The 20,349-nt window shown below is 48.8% G+C and overlaps 1 protein-coding gene across 7 annotated transcripts in view; it reads right to left on the bottom strand.

The window, feature by feature from the left end:
* Positions 1-6,689: 6,689 nt before the first annotated feature.
* The window catches only part of CILP (cartilage intermediate layer protein), a 32,537-nt gene continuing 18,877 nt past the window's right edge, over positions 6,690-20,349 (bottom strand). For 4 of the 7 annotated variants that reach the window (XM_029236613.1, XM_029236615.1, XM_029236614.1 and 1 more), the window contains 7 exons: positions 16,376-18,522; positions 15,115-15,384; positions 13,668-13,850; positions 12,957-13,271; positions 12,079-12,187; positions 11,291-11,472; positions 6,897-9,493 (listed from right to left, as the gene is read on the bottom strand). In XM_029236613.1, coding sequence (XP_029092446.1) covers positions 7,128-9,493; positions 11,291-11,472; positions 12,079-12,187; positions 12,957-13,271; positions 13,668-13,850; positions 15,115-15,384; positions 16,376-16,580 — 3,630 coding nt within the window. In that variant the 5' untranslated portion in view covers positions 16,581-18,522 and the 3' untranslated portion in view covers positions 6,897-7,127. Of the gene's footprint in view, positions 9,494-11,290; positions 11,473-12,078; positions 12,188-12,956; positions 13,272-13,667; positions 13,851-15,114; positions 15,385-16,375; positions 18,523-20,349 lie in introns of all 7 variants that reach the window. The other 3 variants (XM_029236617.1, XM_029236618.1, XM_029236616.1) reach the window with 3 other exon arrangements.

The raw sequence follows: 20,349 nt of genomic DNA on the forward strand, positions 1-20,349 counted from the left end.
AAATTTAAACAAATCTTTTTCTCTGCCTGTTTGGGTTTCTTCCCTCCCCTTTAGTGTGTATTGTACATCTGCATTAACCAGACCTCCTTACAAGATAACATTTCTTTTTCTTTTTGCCATGCCACGTGGCATGCAGGATCTCAGTTCCCTGACCAGGTGTTGAACCTGTGCCCCTTGCAGTGGAAGCACAGAGTCCTAACCACTGGACCACCAGGAAATTGCCTAACATTCCTTCCTAATCTTATAAAAGGTCACACCCCTTAGGAGATAACCTTCCTTCTTATTGCAGAGCATGGGCTCTAGGCATGCAGGCTTCAGTAGTTGTGGCACACAGGCTCAGTAGTTGTGGCTCATGGGCTCTAGAGTGGAGGCTCAGTAGCTGTGGTGCATGGACTTAGTTGTTCCACGGCATGTGGGATTTTCCTGGACCAGGGCTCGAACCCATGTCCCTGGCATTGGCAGGTGGATTCTTAACCACTGCACCACAAGGGAAGTCTGGCACAGCCAACATTTTTTTTAAAAAAAGGCAACAAGAAACAATTTCTGGACTTAAGGGAAAAAAAGTCCTCCTGGAAGGAACTTGCCTTTCTCCTCCCAGGCCTTTGAGATGAAAATGTTCTACCTGGTCTTCTCCAGGAACTCTTATCTCAGGCCATCTTTTTAAAAGGCAAACTTCAGAAGGTAATTCTTATTTAAAGAATGGAGGAAAGATAGTTTGAAACTTGACTTATCAAGGACAGATACAAATCTTAAGTGTCTTCTCTATAAATATTAGTAAAAAAGGGTTTAGCCATCTAGACAGATGACCTCGATTTGTTCCATCAGCCAGAAAAGCAATTTGAATCTAACCTGTTTTTTAATTGATTGGTTTTATATTGTCAATGAAAAAATCATCAATAGTCAATCTAAGGAAGAAATGGGAATTTTTATTTAAGCCGACCTGAGGATTATATCCCAAGAGAGTCTTTCAGAAAGCTCTGAGGACTGTTATGCCTGTTAGAGGTTAAAGAACAGTTATATGTTTTTGATACAAAGGCTTATATGTCAAATGATGTATTACTGACAGTGTACACAATCCAGACCCACAGTAAAAAGCGTGGGTCATGGGTCGTTCATTGTGGCCCCTTACAAGATTAAGAAGGAAGGTTATCTCCTAAGGGGTTGTGACCTTTTATAAGATTAAAGAGGAATGTTATCTCTTAAGGAGGTCTGGATAATGCAAATAAACAATATGCACTAAAGGGGAGGAAGGTAGAGGCCCCAGTGGGCAAGGAAAATTTTTATGTTTAAATTTTTCTCATCCTGCCACAAAATATGAATTTTATTTAATCAATTTTCCCATTTTGATAATTAATCTTTAGATAGAAAGCATTAGATGAGCAAATATTTGTTCCCTCAATGTCAGGGTGGTTGCTTACCTGCCCTGGGTCTATCATGTCCCTTGATGTCAGGTCTTAATAGCTCTGTTCTTTCTTTTTTTTTAGGGGGTTGTATTGGTAAGATGTCTGGCAGGGACTAATGGTCAATTCCAAGTTGTTCAATATGATTTATGCCAATTTAATCTTGCTTGTGCACTGTGAGTGTTCATTAATTTACAGAGAACTGTAGATGTGATCAAAATTGACAGGAGCAGTAACAATGTCATTAGTAAATGTTTAAGCCAAGATCCTCCTAAACCAAACCATTTTCCCAGTATTTTTCCTAAACTGGGAAGAGGACCATTCAGAGCAGAAAGTTGATTCTTCATGTGTCATAAGATGAGTTAACAAATATCTCAGCCAAATGGTCATACCATTGGAAAACTGATAGAACCCAGTGTGCTCACAATAAAGGCCGATTGCAGGGGCTGTTTCCAAGACTACCTTGGTCACCTTGGTAGGTGACCTTGAGCCCAAGGGAAACCAACTGTGCATCTTCCTAGCCAACCTGGGGAGAGCCAAGGCCATAAACTTGTTCCATAAATTCACTGGATCCTGTTAGGAGCTACCCAATATTTAACATCTAGTGAAAAGGATTACTTTTGACCAGGTTCAGAACAGTTGTCATTAATTGGCTGAGTAAGAGGGTCCCACTTAGTGATATTGGCAGTAAAATTAGCTTGCATGGTACTAGAGTTTCTTTCTTCTAAAATAAAACTGCTAAGAGCCATCCAATTAGAGCCTTTGGAGAGGAAAATCCACCAAGGTAACCTAGGAGTACTGGACATAGGTAATTGGCCACAAACCCAGAAATTGGATTGATGTTTTGAAACTTGCAAATGATTGGGCCCAAGGAAAAAATACATTTGGTTAAAAAGCAAAAGTGTGAGCAATTGTCTAAGTAATTAGTATACAGGCCTGGTCTGGCATCTTGGGTCAGCTGTCTACTTCAGATTTCATCTTCTTCTTGTCCTGGTCTGGTAGCGTTTGTCTTAGTTAGTCAAAGTTGGGTGTTAGAAACAGGAGTTGCAGTTCACTCAGGAGAGAAGGCTTGATTGTTAGAAACAGGAGTTGCAATTCACTCAGGAGAGAAGGCTTGATTGTTAGAAACAGGAGTTGCAGTACACTCAGGAGAGAAGGCTTGATATGGTACCTTTCAACATGGCTGTAAAGAGTCCTTTATCTGATGTCTTTTCCAGTATGCATTATCCCCTGGTTGCAGGAGACACATCTGATCTTCATCCAAAGATAGATGACTGTGATAAGCTTCAGAAATAAACTTTACAATAATATAACATAGCAACAAGGAGTCATCTGAGAAGTGAGTCTTTAGCAGTAAATACAGACCTCAATTAACAAAACTAGAATTTAATATCTACTGAAACATATTTTTTCTCTCTAAAATTACCCTCATTTCTACCAAATATAGTCAAATTCAGACTAATTTGTTTGCAAAATAAGTCTGGTTTTTATAAACTTAGCCTGATTATTTACATAAGTGTAACTGATCACATAGGCTCTTTTAACTTGGCTGTGCTGGAACTTTTCATATGGAATTTCAGATTAAGCTGTTGTTTTGTTTTGGGTTTTTTTGAGGATTACTTTTTAAAAATAAATTTATTTATTTATTTATCTGGCTGCGTTGGGTCTTCGTTGCCGTGTGTGGGCTTTCTCTAGTTGCGGCAAGCAGGGGCTACTCTTCGTTGCGGTGCGTGGGCTTCTCATTGTGGTGGCTTCTCTTGTTGCGGAGCACGGGCTCTAGGCGCGCGGGCTCAGTAGTCATGGCTCGTGGGCTCTAGAGGGCAGGCTCAGTAGCTGTGGTGCGTGGGCTTAGCGGCTCCTTGGCATGTGGGAATCTTCCTGGACCAGGGCTCGAACCCGTGTCCCCTGCATTGGCAGGCGGATTCTTAACCACTGCACCACCAGGGAAGTCCCTCAGATTAAGCTTTTAAAAGGTCTCTCAGGGGCAGGAAAGCCATACCAAGGGCTTGTCACAGATTCCGCCTGTGATATCTATAGATTTTGGTGAATTCCTCTCATTTCCCCCCAAGTACCTTGAGACTCCTGTACCTGTTAGCAGGTAGTCATCCTTATTTGCCTGATAAAGTTGCTGGGAAACTAAGAGATTCCAATTTCTGGAGGGATCAGGTAGAGAGAAAAGACATGTTTCAGTTCTATTTACAAAGGTATAATTTACCAAATCGCCATAAGTCATAATCAGCTTGAGATTATAATCAGCTTGATGGCCTAGATTCTGATGGCTTTGCATTTCCTGGTTCTGGTCCTTCCTGATGTCTGCTGGTACCCCTGTTACTTATAACCAAAAGTATTCCACTGTGCGGTCCCATCTTTACTCCTTGGCTCTAGCTGATCCCTTTGCCTGGAACTCCACCTATCCCGCACTGCTTCCAACTTGGCTTGTCTAAGTTCTCTCAATCCTTCAAGAGCTTGGTGACATTTTTCTCTACCAACTCAGCTGCTGGAACTCTCCAAACTGTAGAGAGCATTCTGCCTGGAACGTCCTTGGTTGGAAACAGAAGCAGCCTGATTGGCCCCTCTGACTTCCTGCCTGTGCCCTTCCTCTCTGCCATCTGGTGTCTGTCTTCTTACAGTTCACTCTCAGTAACTGAGTTATCAGCCAGTGCACAGCAGTCTGAGACAAAAACCCGGGGCTTTTTTGAACTGAACATTTTGTCCATCCAGTCTGCAGAGTCTCCACAGGGGAAGGGAACACCCAATGAATCATCAGCTGTTTGTTAAAGCAAAAGCATCTTGGGAACTGTGCTCTTAGCCTCACTGAAAATCATGAAGAGGACTTTAGAGGTGGTTTAGATTCAATCTAGATAAATCCTTCATTTAAATTTTTTCCTATTTATTTACTGATAATTTAGATATAATTTACACATAACATTGTATTAGTTTTAGGTGTACAACCAACCCCTTCATTTATTTATTTGTTTATTCATTTATTTAGGCTGTGCCGCACAGCCTGTGGGATCTTAATCGTTTGTTTTTTTTGTTTTTTTTGTTTTTTGCGGTACGCGGGCCTCTCACTGTTGTGGCCTCTCCCGTTGCGGAGCACAGGCTCCGGACGCGCAGGTTCAGCGGCCATGGCTCACGGGCACAGCCGCTCCGCGGCATGTGGGATCCTCCTGGACCGGGGCACGAACCCGTGTCTCCTGCATCGGCAGGCGGACTCTCAACCACTGCGCCACCAGGGAAGCCCGGGATCTTGATCTTAATCAGGGATCGAACCTGAGCCCCCTGCAGTGGAAGTGCAGTCTTAACCACTGGACCGCCAGGGAAGTTCCCCAACCCCTTCATTTATAGGTGAGGAAAATGACAACCAAAGTCAGACAGCTAGCAGGGAGCACAACTGTCTTTGGAAGCAAGATGCTTAGAAAGTAGGTGTCATGAGCTCAACTCAATAGTGTTTCCTGTCTGAAAAGAGAGGTATCTGCCATCCCTTCCCAGCCTCCACCTCCTGGTGTTGCACAAGCTTGTTCCCCTTGCTCCTGACAGCCACACCTTCAGCAAGCCAGCTCCTAGCTATCATTCACACCTCAAATTAAATGTCACCTCCTCTAAGAAGCCTCCTCTGACCACCGTCCCCTCCAAATCTGGTGCCACTATGTGTAGTATATTTTATATACTCATGAAGGCCTGTCTACTTGCACACATGGGTTTGCATAGAATAGGCACTCAATAAATGTTTGATGACTGAAGAAAGAAAAATCAAGTACCAGCTACTGCTTGCTGGGATCTATTTATTCAGGCCCTCAATGGAGAACAGAAAGGGAAGGCCATAAGTTGGGAGCCCAGTCAGCCCACCTTTCCCAGTGGCCTCTTTTGGTGAGTTTGAAGGGAACTGGATGGTCAGGTCGAAGCAGCACATACTCACTCCTGAAGCAGCGAGGCATCTGTGCTGTAGATAGCTGAACACAGACCCCTTCAGTCAAGCTTCCCAACCCCCCAACCCATGCAGTCAGTGGGAGCCACTCCCTGGGAAGCATAGTCTGGAAGTAGGTCAAGGAGCAATCAAAGGCCACTAGGCCCCAGCCCTACATACGCCCACTTTCTCAGAGGTCATGGGGATGCGGTGCTTAGCCAGAGAAATTTCTAATTGATTATGAACCAAACCCCTGGGAGCTGGGCAGATGCTGATCCAAGAGTACAAATCCAGGCCAGACCAGAGGTGGCCAGAAGGAACTGCACTGGGCCAGCCAGGGGATCAAGGAGAGCTTTTTGTCCTGATTGTAAATGATGCCCTCTCCTCCCCCAATCCCCTTGGCCTCTTTCCTAATAGATTCTGGAGAGGTTGGGAAAGAGGCCATCAGTGCATCTTACTCAACCCTACATCCCTGGCTACTGATGCCTCCAAGATCACTTTGGCACCATCCAGTGGCCTCTGATTTACTGTTTTAAACCAAACACCTTTTCCAAAAACAAAAAAACCCTGTCCTTTTGGATCAGTTATCCAGTCATTTTACTCAAGGGACAGAGGCTGTTACCTGGCAGAGGCTGTTACACACAGAGGCTGGTGTCTGGAAAAGCTGGGCAACTTTAGAAGAGCTTGGAATAAAAAAAGAAAAAGCCCATCACTTCTGAGTGAGGTCAGCCAGCCCAGCTGGAGAAGGCAGCAGGCTGTGGGGGAATGCCAAAGGACCACTGGGCCAGCTTGCCAGACCCTGGGCCAAGCCACTGTATAAGCTCCCCAGTACTGGAATGAAAGAAAGGAAAAAAAAATCAGGACATGTTTTCAGCTTTGCTCAGGGGCCCAGAACATCTGGGAGGGGCTCACAACTCCAGGAATCTCTGCTCTTCTCTGCAAATGGAAAATATGATCTATGAGAACAAACTTGACCAGTAGAATAGGTGCCTAGTCACCCAGCCCTGTAACTTAGGGTTAGGTGGCACTGTGCCTCATGCCACCTGGTGACCACTTTCCAGAGACCCCTCTGTCCCTCTGAGCAGTTGGCTCAGATTAATGGTTTAAAGACAGGTCAGTGACCTCAAAATCAAGTACAAAATGTGCATTTATTGACATCTGTTCTGGGCCACACTGGGCTTCTAGAAAGAACAAAAGCAAATATAAAGGGAAACACGCTAATATAATTAGCAACCTAGGGCAGTTGTGGATACCAGGAGATGTTTTTTCCAGACTTGGTAGAGGAACTATGATTACCTTATACTCAACGGTGTAACACTGAACGTGCACTAGAGTTCCAGATTCAGCAAAGAAATAAATGTTATTTATAATTCAAGTAAAAATATTTCACCACCTTTTATATGTATGAACTGCGATGGAGGCCTTGCTTACATCCTGTGGAGCAAGGCCAAGAAATATGCTTTATATTGGTTATTTGATCTTCAACATCAGATTATCCTTATTGTAGAGGTGGGCAAAACCATGCAAAAAAGAAAATGAAGGACATTTCCATGTATGGCACTAAATGAAGAATGCTCAAAGCCACAGAGTTTGCCCATGGCCAATTTCCTGTGTTTCTTGTAAAGAACAGGGCAAAGAGGCTTTATTTTGACATTTTGGGGGCTCCATGCCAATCAGTATCACAGGACAAAGACAGTAAGAAAGGGAATGAAGAAACAAACGAGCAAGTTGCACCAGAACAGATGGGCTTAAGTTAACCAAGTGACAGTTTGGGTGTCAGTCTCACAATGGCTGTGGGGAGAAGGGAAGTACCACAAGCCTTAGTTGCTCAGAGGCTGCTGAGCAACCCCAGAAAACCTCAGAGAGGCCGCCCCTCTGCGCCAGCGCTGGCCACCCTGACTTGACCGCTGCCTCCTTGAGGGCGCTCTTCCCCTGACAGTGCTTGCTGGGGAGGGCCGGGCCGGGGTGCTTTGGAGGTACTGGAAGGCACTCTGACGGCCCACCTGCCTCTCTACGCAGTTAAAGGTCAGGGCCACTCCCACATTGCTCTTCATGACTCTGGAGGAGCCATCAGATGTGCCATCAAAGCACCGGCCAAGCGCAATCTCCTTGGCTGTGCGAGGGTCCTGGTCAGTGACAGTGTAGATGCCATAGTTGTGGCCCAGTGGGTCCAAGGGCGCCAGCATGGTGTACTCACTGGTGTTGTCATTGACCGCCAGTGGTAGGTGGTTGACCAGGTACTCATGCAGCATGGAGTTTACGCTGACTCGATGGCAGCTGCCCTGGGGGATAACCTTCACCAGCGTGCGGTCTACACGGTCCTGGTCATAGAGCATCCCACTGCACTTGAACTCCAAACAGGCAGCTGAGACATTGGGCTGGTCCCTGTCCCGCGTGCTCTTCACATCCCGGATTCCATACAGCTTTCCCACTGTCTGCCGGTGGGTGCCCCCCATGTTACGGGATCGCACGTTCACCTCCAGTGGCCCCATGATCTTCACCTTGATATAGCAGGCCCTGAACTCCATTGGCTTGGGCCACCATGCCAGGTAGTCTTCAGTCCAGCTCATGGGGTCATCCTCGTTGAAAGGGACTGTGTTGTAGTCATACCGATCCCCCTCAATCTGGTAGAACCGGAAGTGGGCCGCACTGGGAGGTGCTTCCTCGCATGCCTGGAGGTTCTCGAATGCATAGATGGGTCCATTGCTCTCCTCGGCTGAGTTGGGCCTTGGTTTGGCCATGCTGATCTGGAAAGCTGTCTTCTTGGCCTGTGGGTCCTCATGGTCTGTCCGGCGGTACTTGAGCTTGTTGAGGTAGGGCTGAGGGACACCAATTGCATTTGGGTTGAATTTAGGAGAAGACTCCACTGCTTCCAGTTCTTCCCCAGCCAGGCTCGCTAAGACGTAGGCAGAGTAGGCATCAGGGGACTGGTCATCGCAGAAGGCAGGCAGACAGGCCCCATTGGGACCAGTGATGACACTGTCAAAGCGGCCCCAGGCCCTGGGGTTAGAGGAGAAGCCAGTCCTGGGCTCCAGGTTGATCACAGAGACCACGACACCCTGCATCTGCTCACTGGGCAAGAACCTCTCACTTCGGTAGGCCCTCACCTTGATGAAGCACCTCCTGCTTTCAGGGACATCCAGGTTAAAGAGCCTCCTCTCACGGATCTCCATGTTGCCCACCAGGAAGGTCCTGTCTTCTCTTCTGTTCCGCCTTTGGCTTTCAAATTTGAAGTCACCTTCCTCCTCCCACAGCCCTGTGCCTGGGTTGAGTGACCAGAGTTTCATCATGGGCAAGTGCTCTGGCATCTTGACCTGGGTTGAGTCGAGGTGGACCTTTACCTTGCCAACATTAAGTGACTCTGAGGTGGCCTCACCTGTGAAGTCCACAGAGAACATGCCGTATGTCCGAAGGGGGAAGGTGTCTCCTTCATCATTGATGAAGTTCAGGTCACTCTGGGCAGCAGTAGCTGTGGAAATATTCCGGGGATCCAGGAAGGTCACACTGGCCTTTACTTTTCCTGTGTAGGGCTCCCCGTTCTGCCGGTAGAAACTCTTGGATGGGATCTCCAGCTCAGCCACAGGATCTTCACCAGCCACATCCCCCAAGGGGATAATGTTGGTCTCCATGGCCTCCAAGGTGATGGGCTCTTTCCGCCGAAGCATCTTGATCTCGTGGAACACCGCACTCCCCTTCTTATTGAAGGGCAGCACTTTGGTGGTGTTGACAAACTTCTGCAGCCTGTCCACAAATGTGAGCACCAGCCTCTCAGTGTCCTGAGGGACGTGGAGGGTGAACGTGCCCTTGTAGCCAGTCATGCTCACACGGCTGTTCCCCATGTACACGTGGCCAAAGCGCATGGGCTCCCCATTGTCAGAGGCGCTGACACGTCCCCGAACGATACTCTGGGTCTCCGTACACCGCTGGCAGCTGCACTCCATGGCCACCTTGGTGGGCAGCGTGTACCCACTGCACTGGATCTCCCTCTCCTCTGTTTTGGAGATCCCACAGCAGTTCTCCACAGCATCCTGGCACCTGATCCCATTATCCTGCTGCCCTGCACAGGTCTTGACAGGGCAACGACCCACATCATAGTAGAAGGAGTTGGTGGCATTCTGGAAACAATCATGGGGCAGCTGGATAAGGTAGCTCTCGGGGGTTGGGTTGCAAGGAGTCTCATCGGGGGCTATGGAGGGAAATAGTTCGGATATTAAATGCAAGTTCTTTTCCTACATAAAGGGGACCTCAACCTCCGCTCTCTGCCATACTTTAGGGTTTTCAAAGTACTTGTGTGATCCCAATTCTCACAAAACTCCTCTGCGGGAGATAGAACAGCTGTTACTAATTCCATTTCACACACAGGGAACAGAGCTTGCTGCCGAGACCAGTAGAGCAATCGTCCTAATTGGAGGGGTCTTGAAACTTCGTGAGGGTGTTTTGAGTTACCACCAAAATCGGCAGTGCTACTGACTTATAACGGGCAGGGGGCCTTGCAGCTCTGTTTTCTGCAGTGCCTGACACTCTCTCGTACGGAATTCTTCTGCATCCTGTTTGACTTTCACGTATTCTATAGACATTCATGTAGGTGGAAAACTTGTTTAAAATTATCGGAGCCTGGTATCTTTTACATGGCTTTACCATACATTGAATTTTTCAAGAATGCAACTACCATATAAATCAAGCCAAGATTGTACTTTGTTTAGCTTGGAAAAATACCAAGAATTGCTTCTTGTTTCAGAAAAATCATGTACCTACAACAATTGCCCAAGGAATGTGAAATGATGCCCCTGTATCCATCAGCATTTGTAGCTGTCACACTCATGGTGACTGGATTCAAGTTCAAGTATCTGACCTCTTGGTTGATGTTCTTGTGTCATTATGCCAAAGCACTTACATATTGAAATACATACTATTTTGTATTAAAATTATTTTCTTTGTATCTCCCTTTTACGTTATTAGGGCCACGTGCATGTATATTTGGAAATTATATGTAGTTATTATCTATAAATTTAACTTTAGAATAGTAAAAAATATTTTTAATTGAAAATATTTAAAATTTAAAGTATTAAGAATAACTGAAAAAAAAACAGAAAGAAAGAATAACTGTGACAAGTGGGGAGCATTGGTATAATGAGCGGGGAACCACTGCTGACAGTTCTCCACATCTCCTCTGCCAGGGTTCAAGTCCCCTGTGTCCTGCCTGTCCCGAGGTGTGTTACTCAACTTTCTTGGAGTCTCTGAAATATTCCAAAATCCTTCCAACAAAATTTCTTCTGCCTTTTGTTTGGTTTTGTTTAGGCCAATTACTAAGATATCCTCCTTCTCCCTTACTTTCCAAGTACAGTTTCCTGATTGGTCTTGGCCTCCAGTCTCTCCTCCTCCAGCTCACTTCTAGAGACCAGCTTTAATCAGGTCACCCTTTCTTGTAAAGCCCCCTCAGTTTCCCACTTCTATACCTTGCTCATGCTGGCCCCTTGATCTGGAATGCTCCCATCTCCATACACACAGACCCTGGCCATTGTTTAAGACCAGGGATTCACAACATTGGCTGCAAATTAGAATTACCTGGGGAAGATTTTAACCTGTGCGTGACCAGGCCACATCCCAAACCAATGAAATCAGGCTCTCTGGAGGTAAGACCCAGGCGTCAGTATTTTTAAAAACTCAACAGATGATCCCTATTTAAGCCTCAAGCAACCAGCCATAGTCACTCCTACCTGGAAGGTCTCTGTCTCTCATCTATAGAGTCCACAATTCCTTATCTCCTGTTTTAACTACATTTTTTCATCTTTACTGACTTGTCTCTTATTTCTCCACCCATCCTGGAGTGGCAGCTCTGTGAGGGTAGGATCAAGGTCTGTGCCATCTTTGTGTCCCAGAGAGCACAGTCTAGAAAAGCCCGAGGTCTTACTGCCCAGGAATGCCCACTGGAGTGCTCCCCGGTGCTGTAGCAGGGGCTCCCCAGGGGCCCTGACAGTCTTACCTATGACAGTCAGCCGGGCGACATGGGACTTTGCAGCCCCAGTGTCGCTCTGGGCCTTGCAGAAGTACTCCCCGGCCTGGTCCCGTTGCAGGTTCCTCAGCACCAGCTTGCTCTCGTGCTTGTAGAGGGAGGGGTGCAGCAGTGTGCTGTTATGGTACCTGAAAGGGATGGAGAGGGACGGCCTGACGGGGCCGTAGGAGGGCTGGTACCCTTGGGGACAGTGCCAGGAGCAAAGGCAGATGGTGGACGGGTCCCTGCAGATGCCAACACCACCACTGACTCAGCTCATTCAAGAACACTGACTGGCCTGGGAGTCAGGGGGCTCGATTCTGAGTCTCAGCCCCACCGCTAACTGGCTATGGACCCTTAGACAAACCATTTCACGTCTGAGTTTCAGCTTCCTGTTCTATGAAATAGGAGCAGTGATGCCTAGCTAACTCCATAGAATTGTTGAGAGCATCAAACAAGATAATGGCTATAAAATGTCTGTAAAGGGTAAAGGACAGCCACTGGAGACACTGACCTTGTTTGCCCATGTCTGGGAAATTAGGGCCGGGGAACCTGGTTCTGTGGCCCAAGGATATGAGTCAGGACCCCAAGACCAGAGCTGCTCTGGGGGACCCCAGCTTTGATAGGACAACAACAGGGCTTGCTCGTTGTCTGGGTGGCCTCAGCCCTGCTGGCCCCCACTTGTTAATTATTGCCATGATTAATGAGTCCAGACCCAATGCAAGAAAGCTCTGGTTTCCAAGAGGAGAACTGGGCCAGGTAGCTGGCAGAATACTCACCAGAAATACTTGTCTGGTTTGGGCTTCCCCGTGGCCTTACAGCACAGGGACACACTCTGCCCAGCTCTCCGTGCTTTTGCCTTGGGGTTCATCACAATGTATGGAGTCTCTGAGACAGAAGGTGAGACATGGTGTTTTGGGTTTTTCTTTGTGACAGGTTCTCCAGAGCCTTGCTCCCTCAGGTATTTTGACATGCGTTAAAATTGTACAACTTCACACACACCACCCAGCCCCTCTCTAATGGTCCTAATAAGTAGCTGGTCCAGAATGGAGTCCACTCCCTCCATCTACTCAGCCTGGGACCCGCTCCCATGGTCTCTCAGGCAGCATCTGGGTGAGGCAGTGGAGAACCAAGAGGACCTTGTACCAGCCAAGATTCCCAAACACTGCCATTGAGACAGAGCTGGCTGCTCTGGTGACTCCAGCAGAATTTTCTGGCCAATCTGCACCATTTCTGAATTCCCCCAGCCTCTCTCTCTATGCCTTTCAAACGTTATACTGTATTGTAATTGACTATGTTAGATAAGGTGACCAGGAAAGAACTCATACATTTGAGGGAGCAAGCCATTCCAATATCTGGGGGAAGAACACTCCAAGCAGAGTATATAGCAAGTGCAAAGGCCCTGAGGCAGGCGTGTGCCTGTGTGTTTGAGGAACGGATAGGAGTAGAGTGACTCAGTGTGGGCGGAGGGGACTATAACAGGAGAGGAGAGGGGAAGAGAGAAGAGAAGGAATGGGGGGTCTGGCAGATGATGTCGGGACTTGGGGATTTTTCAGTTTTACTCTGGGCAACCTGGAAAGCCAGCTCTTAGTACTGTAATCCTTTTATATAAAAGTCCAGCCTTCCTCCCCAGCCCTATCCCAGAGAAGTTAAGTACCTGCCCTCATGAACTCCGCCTTGATGGTGGCTGCCTTCAGTCTAGTCTTAGGCATCGTGAGCCTGATAGGGGCAAACTTGGTCTTTGTGATCTTCAGGATGCTTTTGCCATCGGGGCACAAGCCAGGGACTCGGAACCTCCCGCTGCTGTCCGTCTGGGTCAATAGCTTAGGTGTTTTGGTCAGGATGTAGACAGTAGCCCCTGAGGCTGGGGCACCCCCAGGGAGGGAGACAACCCCATACAGCACGAAGTCCTGGCACATGCAGGCGTCACAGTCAGCATTCACCTGGCCCATGGGGCAGGTCAGGTCACAGGCTGTGGAAGAAGGGGCCACATCAGGAGGGCGTGTGTGGATTCTGGCCCTCCTTCAGTCACGTCCCAGCCTGTGGACTCACATATGCTTCCTCTCCCCCTTAGGCCTTTGTTACCCTTCCTCATCAGCCTGCATGACTAATTCCTACTCATCCTTCAAGACTTAGCTCAGGACACCTCCTCTAGAAAGGCTTCCTCAATTCCCCTAAGCTATAATAATTGACCATGCACTATGCTCCCACATTATCCTCTACATCCCCCATCGGTGCACGTAATAGATGCTCAGTTAATACCTGATGAATGAATGGATGAATCTGTCTCAGTCTGACCCTCTAAACTATTCTAGGCTGCTTCAGCCCCAGCCCCATGCCTGCCCAGTACCAAGAGCAGGGGTAGTACCTGAACAGGCCTGCTCCATGCAGAGCCGACCCTCCTCGGTGGCATCATTGCACAGTGACACCGTCTCCGCCAAGCAGGTGCGTGTTCGGGTCTGGACCCCAGGGTGACCACAAGCAGCAGAACACTTGCTCCAGGGAGACCACAGGCTCCAGAGGCTGTGCTCTGTGTCTTGGCGCAGGGATCCTGCAAAGCAGGATCAGCAGATGGTCTGACTTCCCTCTCAGAGGGACTCTGTCAGGAAATCTGACCCAGAGGCTGTTTTTTCTCAGAGAGCAAGGCCTCCATTTACACCACAGATGTCACTGATATTTATATTTCCTGTAAGGATTTTTCCAGCAGATGGACATCAAGAGTCTTGAGGAAGCGGTGTCTCTAAGTTTTACAAAAACACCGAATGGGCTAGGGGTGGCCCTGAGAGGAACTTTTTGGCCAAGCACTGGGACTTTGATGTGCTGTCCTAGGAGGTGCAGGGATAGCACCATCTTACACTTTACCCATGTTCCTGAAGAAGGGCCCCCTGGAAAGTCAGGGCCTGGGGCCTCAGTGACATCAAGCCCCCTCTGCCCACCCTCCTTCACCTCTGGTCTGAGGCCTGTGTACAAGAATGGAGGCCCTGGACCTCACTCGGGAGACCTTGCTCAGCCTGAGCTCCCACTGCAGACGACCACCACTGCCTCCCGGGCCTGCAGGGTCAGGCCATGTGCACTGGCGGGATCCCGGGAGGGGAGCGTGCATATCCAAGAAGCGGGCAGGCCTGCAGCTGGCTCTGAATTATCCAGTGTGGGGAGAGGAGATGGAAAGAGCACGAACTCTTGGGCTCTGCAAACACAGGCATGGGTTTAAATCCCAGCATTCCATTTATCAGCTGTGTCGTCCCAAGAAGTTACCTAAACTCCCTGAACCTGGAATAACTTGTCAAAATGGAGATTCCTCACAGGTCAGTTGTAAAGGTTGAGTAATGGAGATAACTAGCAGTGTCTGGCACAGAAGAACTAACATAGAAACTGACACTTAGTGGACGTTCACCTGCATTAAGCCCTCTACATTCATTATCTCATTTAATCCTCATAAAAACCCCTACGAAGGATTACTAATATTACCCCTGTTCTACATGTGAGAAACCTGAGGCTCAGAGAGCTTCAGAACATTTGTCTAAGGAACACAGTAGAGATGGTAGGCCCAGATTCAAACCAAGCAGCCCAACTGCAGAGCCTGTGGTCTTCACCACTGTGCCACATGCACTCAGTAAAGTGGATTGAAAGGAAATTACCCATCCACACAGAACACTGTTGGGAAGATTATGGTTCTCATGACACTAATGGGTTATTATGGAGTCAAAGCATGTGTATGTGTGTGACAACCAGAGTTCCCGTAGCCAGACGCAGGTCCTGGCTCTCCCTTTGCCGAGGCTGGTGGGAGGTAGCGGGTGGGGACTGGTCAGGCTCACCTGGTGGGCAGAGGAAGCGCACGGTATAATTGGAGCAGTTCTGGCCGGGCCGCTGCTCCCTGTTGAGGCACCAGAAGCCCTCAAGGGGGCTGCCATGGACCACTTGGCCAGTGCTGCCTGCGGGTATCCAGTCGGTGGTCCTAGCCTCTAGCCGCAGGGGCCGAGGACACACCTGGTGCCCGTAGTAGAAGTGAATGGCATCTAGCCGCTCGTAGTCGCCCCGCCCACCTGGGTGGTCAATGTTGAACCACGTTGTCCACTCCCCAGGACCTGAGAGAGAGAGCCAGGTAGGAGAGGAGCCAGGCCCTGGAGCTCCAGGTGAGCTCAAGCCCTGGAAGTCATCCCTAATACCCCTCACCCGCCCCTCACTGGTCTCAGGCCCTCATCGCATCTCTCTCTCCAGCATCTCTCCAATCTCTTACACTTCTGCTTATACCCTACCGCCAAAGGTTCTGTTAAAGCTCTCAGCAGCCTTGGCTGTACCACGTCAGAAACTTCCTGCCTGGGTCTCTACCTCCAGCTTCCTCCGAACCCATGCCCACCCCTCTCCAAACACTGCAGTCAGGGTGAGCTTTCTCCACGTGGCTTGGGCCACATCACTCCTGGCTTTAACTCTCTTAACCAGGCATTCAGGTGCTGGTGAGCTGGCCCCTGGTATCTCTCCATCTTCATCTCCCTGCTCTCTCCCTGCCAGCCTGTGCTCTGGCCCCAGCAAGCCCTACAGCATTTCTGGAAGCTATCAGGCGGCTGCATTATTCTGAGCTGTCCTATATACTTGGTCCCTCTGCCTGGACAGAGATGTAGGCCAAACGCCTTTTTTTTTTTTTTTTTTTTTTTGCCACACCGTCCAGCATGCGGGATCTTAGCTCCTCCCCCCCAAGGATGGAACCCACGCCCCCTGCAGTGGAAAGCATGGAGTCTTAACTATTGGATCACCAGGGAAGTCCCCAAATGCCTTTTAAAAGTGGGTTTCACTCTGTATGACAGACTCTAGGTCCTTGTTATACAGCAGAAACTAACACAACATTGTAAAGCAATTATACTCCAATAAAGATGTTAAAAAAAAGATATCTAAATATATATATATATATTACAACCATGACCATTAGCCAAATAGCTATAAATAAAACATTTTTGAAAATTTTTTTTAAAAAGTGGGTTTCTATGGACCACTGACATTGTTCCCTGGCTGCAGAGATCCTCTTAGCAAGCTCAGTAAAAACCCTGCCCCCAATTACTCCCTGCTCCAGCCACAACTCACTGTCCAGGGGGTCAGCAGGCTTGGCAAAGATGCCTGAGGTCCTCTTCCCAGGCTGGGCTCTTCTCACCGACTGAGTGAGCATCATCTGCCTCCCTGAGGGCCAGGAGGGTAAGTGAGAGGCCAAAACAGTTACAGAGGCCCAGCAGGGTCCTGCTACTAGCCTCTCAAGACATAGGGAAGCAGTGTGATGTGGGGGATGGAACATAAGCACTGGGCATGGGTTCAAATCCCCCTCTGTCACTTACTGGCTGTGTGACTTCACAAAAGCTTTATTCCTTTAAATCTGTTTCCCCATAAAATAGAACTGCATCAACAATCACCCCAGCATAGGGTCCTGGTGCATATTCAGGGTGACGGTGAAGGTAAAGGGACATGGCATGCAGTGCATGGTCAACAAATGGTGGTTCTCTTTTCACTCTTGTTCTAGAAAGGGACCATGGGATGCTGCTGAGCACCTGGGGCTCCTACTTTAGGGTCTGAGCCTGTTCTTCTTGACGGAATGGAACCTTACTTTCCTCATCTGTAAAATGGAGATATTAGTTCCCACTGCACATATGGTGGTCCAGTTGGCATGAGGATTCCATGAGGTAACACAAAGTAAACATCTCTGAAGTATACGGAGATTGAGACTGTGAGCCCCAGACACTCTGCCACTTCCTGACTCTGTGACCTTGGGCCAGATACTTAACTCATCTGACCCCTCATCCTAAAGTGAGGATAATAATAGTTCCTATCTCAGAGGATTGTAGGGATTAAATAAGCTAATTCATAAAATCCACTTAGAACAATGCCTAGCACAGAATGTTTGCTGAATAAGTGTTAGCAACTCCTTTTAAGCTCAAGACCTGGACAATAGATGTCCATTTCCCTTCTCCTGGCAAAGTTTGGCTTTGGGAATCCACCCTCACCTTCATAGGGCCTAACTGGAGGAGTGGTCCTTTAATTTTCTGACCCCAGGCTGGCAAAGTCTGCCTGAGGAAGGGTATAGGGACCTCGGGCCACAGGCAGTGAGCCTCCGGGCCCACACCACCGGAGGCTGCGTTGGGGGCTCCCAAATGGAAAGGAGAAAGGGGAGAGCAGAGCACTGCAAAAGCTTTGAAAGGTAATTAACTCTCACGTGAGAGAGCCAAATCAGTATTCTCTTTGCTGCTTAATTGGGGTGATAGGAGCTCTTTTAATCAAACTAATCTGATTTGCCCTCAGATGGCTGAATGTTAATCATCTTTCCCAACAGCAGCTGTCAGGGTAGAAAGAGCAAGGCAGGAGGTGGGCACATGTAGGGTTTGGCAAGACGCTGAGACAGCCTTTGTTCCTGCACCTGTGGTCACAAAGCCTGCAGTGCTTGCTGCTTTATGAGAGGATTTTGAGCATACTTTTGCTTTACCTGAGTATGTGGCTAGAAATCAGGAAAGGAAGGGGAGATGGGAGAGAGTATACAGGATAGTGCTGGGAGCTCTGATGCTTAGAAGCCTTGGGGAGCCCACCAGGCAAATTCTCTCCACCTGTTCCCTTGAGAACTCAGTGTCACCAGAGAATGGGGTCAGAGGACAAGGAGACCAGAAGGGGTTCTGGTGTCTCTGTCAAATTTGGTGACAGGGTCTAAATGAATTTTCATGAAACTAAAACCAAAAATCTGGCTGTGAGAACTCAGTGATCCCTTTTGCTTTGGCTATCAGAAAGCTCAGAGCTAAATTTAACACTCAGGGGCAGTGGTAACCCTCTTATCTTTTTTCTGCCTTCTGAGTGACACTTACCCTGCTCCTCATTTAAAAGATTCTGTTCTGTGAGTTTTAATATTGGTACTTAAATCCTTTAGGAAAACAAGCAGGGTATAAATTATGAATAAATAGACAAACCAGCCTCAGATCTTAGTGCCACTGCTGTGGCTTAAGGCAGATGCAGAGTTGGGTCCCAGACCATAGTGACTTCATTATGACAAGTGGGGGGTTAGATAGACAGTAGATACTTAGCCTGTACCCAACAGAGAGGTGACCTCTAGGACCAGGAAGAAGAACACGCAGGCCTTGATCACCACCATCTTTCCTCCAGGTCCCGTGGGGAACGTGGCAGGAGTTGAGTGAGGGTTCCTTCACAGAGTCGGATTGTCCCTGGAACGTGACCCCTGAGAAGTTTCTCAGATCAGTGACCTGCAAAGAAACAAAGCTTGTCAGGTTCCACTTCTCTGAGTCACCTCTTAGGGCTTGAGCAGAACTATTTCTTGACCTATCAAGGGTGAAAAGTGGACAGAATGAAGTCTTGTGAGAGTGACACCTGCCCACATTGCAAATCTGGTCAGCTTGCAAGATGCACAGAGTCAGACTCTGAGTTCACATGAGGCAGACCTGGATTCAAACCCTGGGTCCAGGTGCCAGGGTCCCACATTGAGATGGGACACAAGGGACAGTAGGGGTGAGACGTTTCCTTGCCAATGAGGAGGGGCCTGGGCTCACCCGCGGCAGCCTCTGGGTGACTCATTAATCACTTCCCAGACCCGGGCTTGGGGACATGTTTTGCTACCCCTTGGTGGGGTTCCCATTCTCACACAACAGGCTTACATATTAAGGCTATGCAGCCCCTGCCCCAACTACAGTGGCGCCTCACAGGGCAGGCCAGCTGAAGGGTGCAGATGCTTCAGACACACCGCCTCCATGAACACATTCCCAGATATGCACTGGCTGCAGCTGGAACACATTTCTGGCCTGTTTGTTTGGGGCCTGGCTGGGAGTTTCTGGCCTGGCTGCTCCTGGGCCTCCCTCAGGAGCCTACTGAGGGAGAGCAGAGGGGATGCACTGGGAGAGGCTAGGGCCCCCCAGTAACTGCTGAGCATGGGTTACGGGCTGCAGGAGCAGGGAGAAGAGAGCAGGTCTGGCAATAGGGCAAGGACGCAGGGGGAGCGGCCCAGGCTCCCGCTCAATTTTCTCTCTCCCCAGAGCTCTGGCCAACCCAGAATCTGACCAGTGCCTGGAAATTCAAAAGTGATTCCCTTCAACCTCCAAAGTCCAGGGTGTGGTGAGAAAAGGGAGATTCCTCCTTTCTGGAAAAAAAGATTCAAAAGCACTTTGTTGGAACTTCCCTGGAGGCGCAGTGGTTACGAATCCACCTGCCAATGCAAAGGACACGGGTTCGAGCCCTGGTCCGGGAAGATCCCACATGCCGCGGAGCAACTAAGCCCGTGTGCCACAACTACTGAGCCAGCTCTCTAGAGCCCGCAAGCCACAACTACTGAGCCCACGTGCCACAACTACTGAAGCCCGCGCGCCTAGAGCCCTGCTCCGCAACAAGAGAAGCCACGACAATGAGAAGCCCGCGCACCGCAACGAAGAGTAGCCCTCGCTCACCACAACTAGAGAAAGCCCACGCGCAGCAATGAAGACCCAACACAGCCAAAAAAAACCCACAAAAAAACCACAAATAAATAAATTTATTAAAAAAAATAGCACTTTGTTGTCCCAAAAGAAGAACAGACCAACCCCATGCTGCAGATCATCCAGCTCTAAGCCCACTAACTCCACCACCACCTGTTTCTCAGCCCAGAGAACAGAGCACGGGTGTCCCCGAGGTCTCCAGCTCTTGTGTGTCTCACGCCACGCTCCCAGGCTCTGAGCAGAGGGCTGAGCGCTCCGCGGGCCTGCACAGCATTCAGTCTGGGATTGCTCCGCAACTGTCTGGGAAGCCAAAGTGGCCTGAGGCACCTTATGGAAAAACCATTTCCCATCTGGCAGCGCATGGAAGTTTCCTCAGCATATGCTCTGTGGGTGAGGCTCCCCACCCCACGGGTCCCAGAACTCTTGGATAAAGAAGACTGGCTGACCGCAGGAAAAAAGCAGAGTGCCCAGAGGTACAAAGATCCTGACTGGGACTCTCTGAGGGCCCCTATCCTCAGGTGGGGGAGGGAAAAGACCTTGGGCCAATGGGAGAAAGGAGAGAACTCCAAAGCAGAAAGGGGAGTCTTCTCTGGAGGAGATATGGGGTGG

Source organism: Monodon monoceros, unplaced genomic scaffold (genome assembly GCF_005190385.1).
Source record: "Monodon monoceros isolate NGI ecotype Baffin Bay Population unplaced genomic scaffold, NGI_Narwhal_1 Super_Scaffold_21, whole genome shotgun sequence".
Lineage (NCBI taxonomy): Eukaryota > Metazoa > Chordata > Mammalia > Artiodactyla > Monodontidae > Monodon > Monodon monoceros.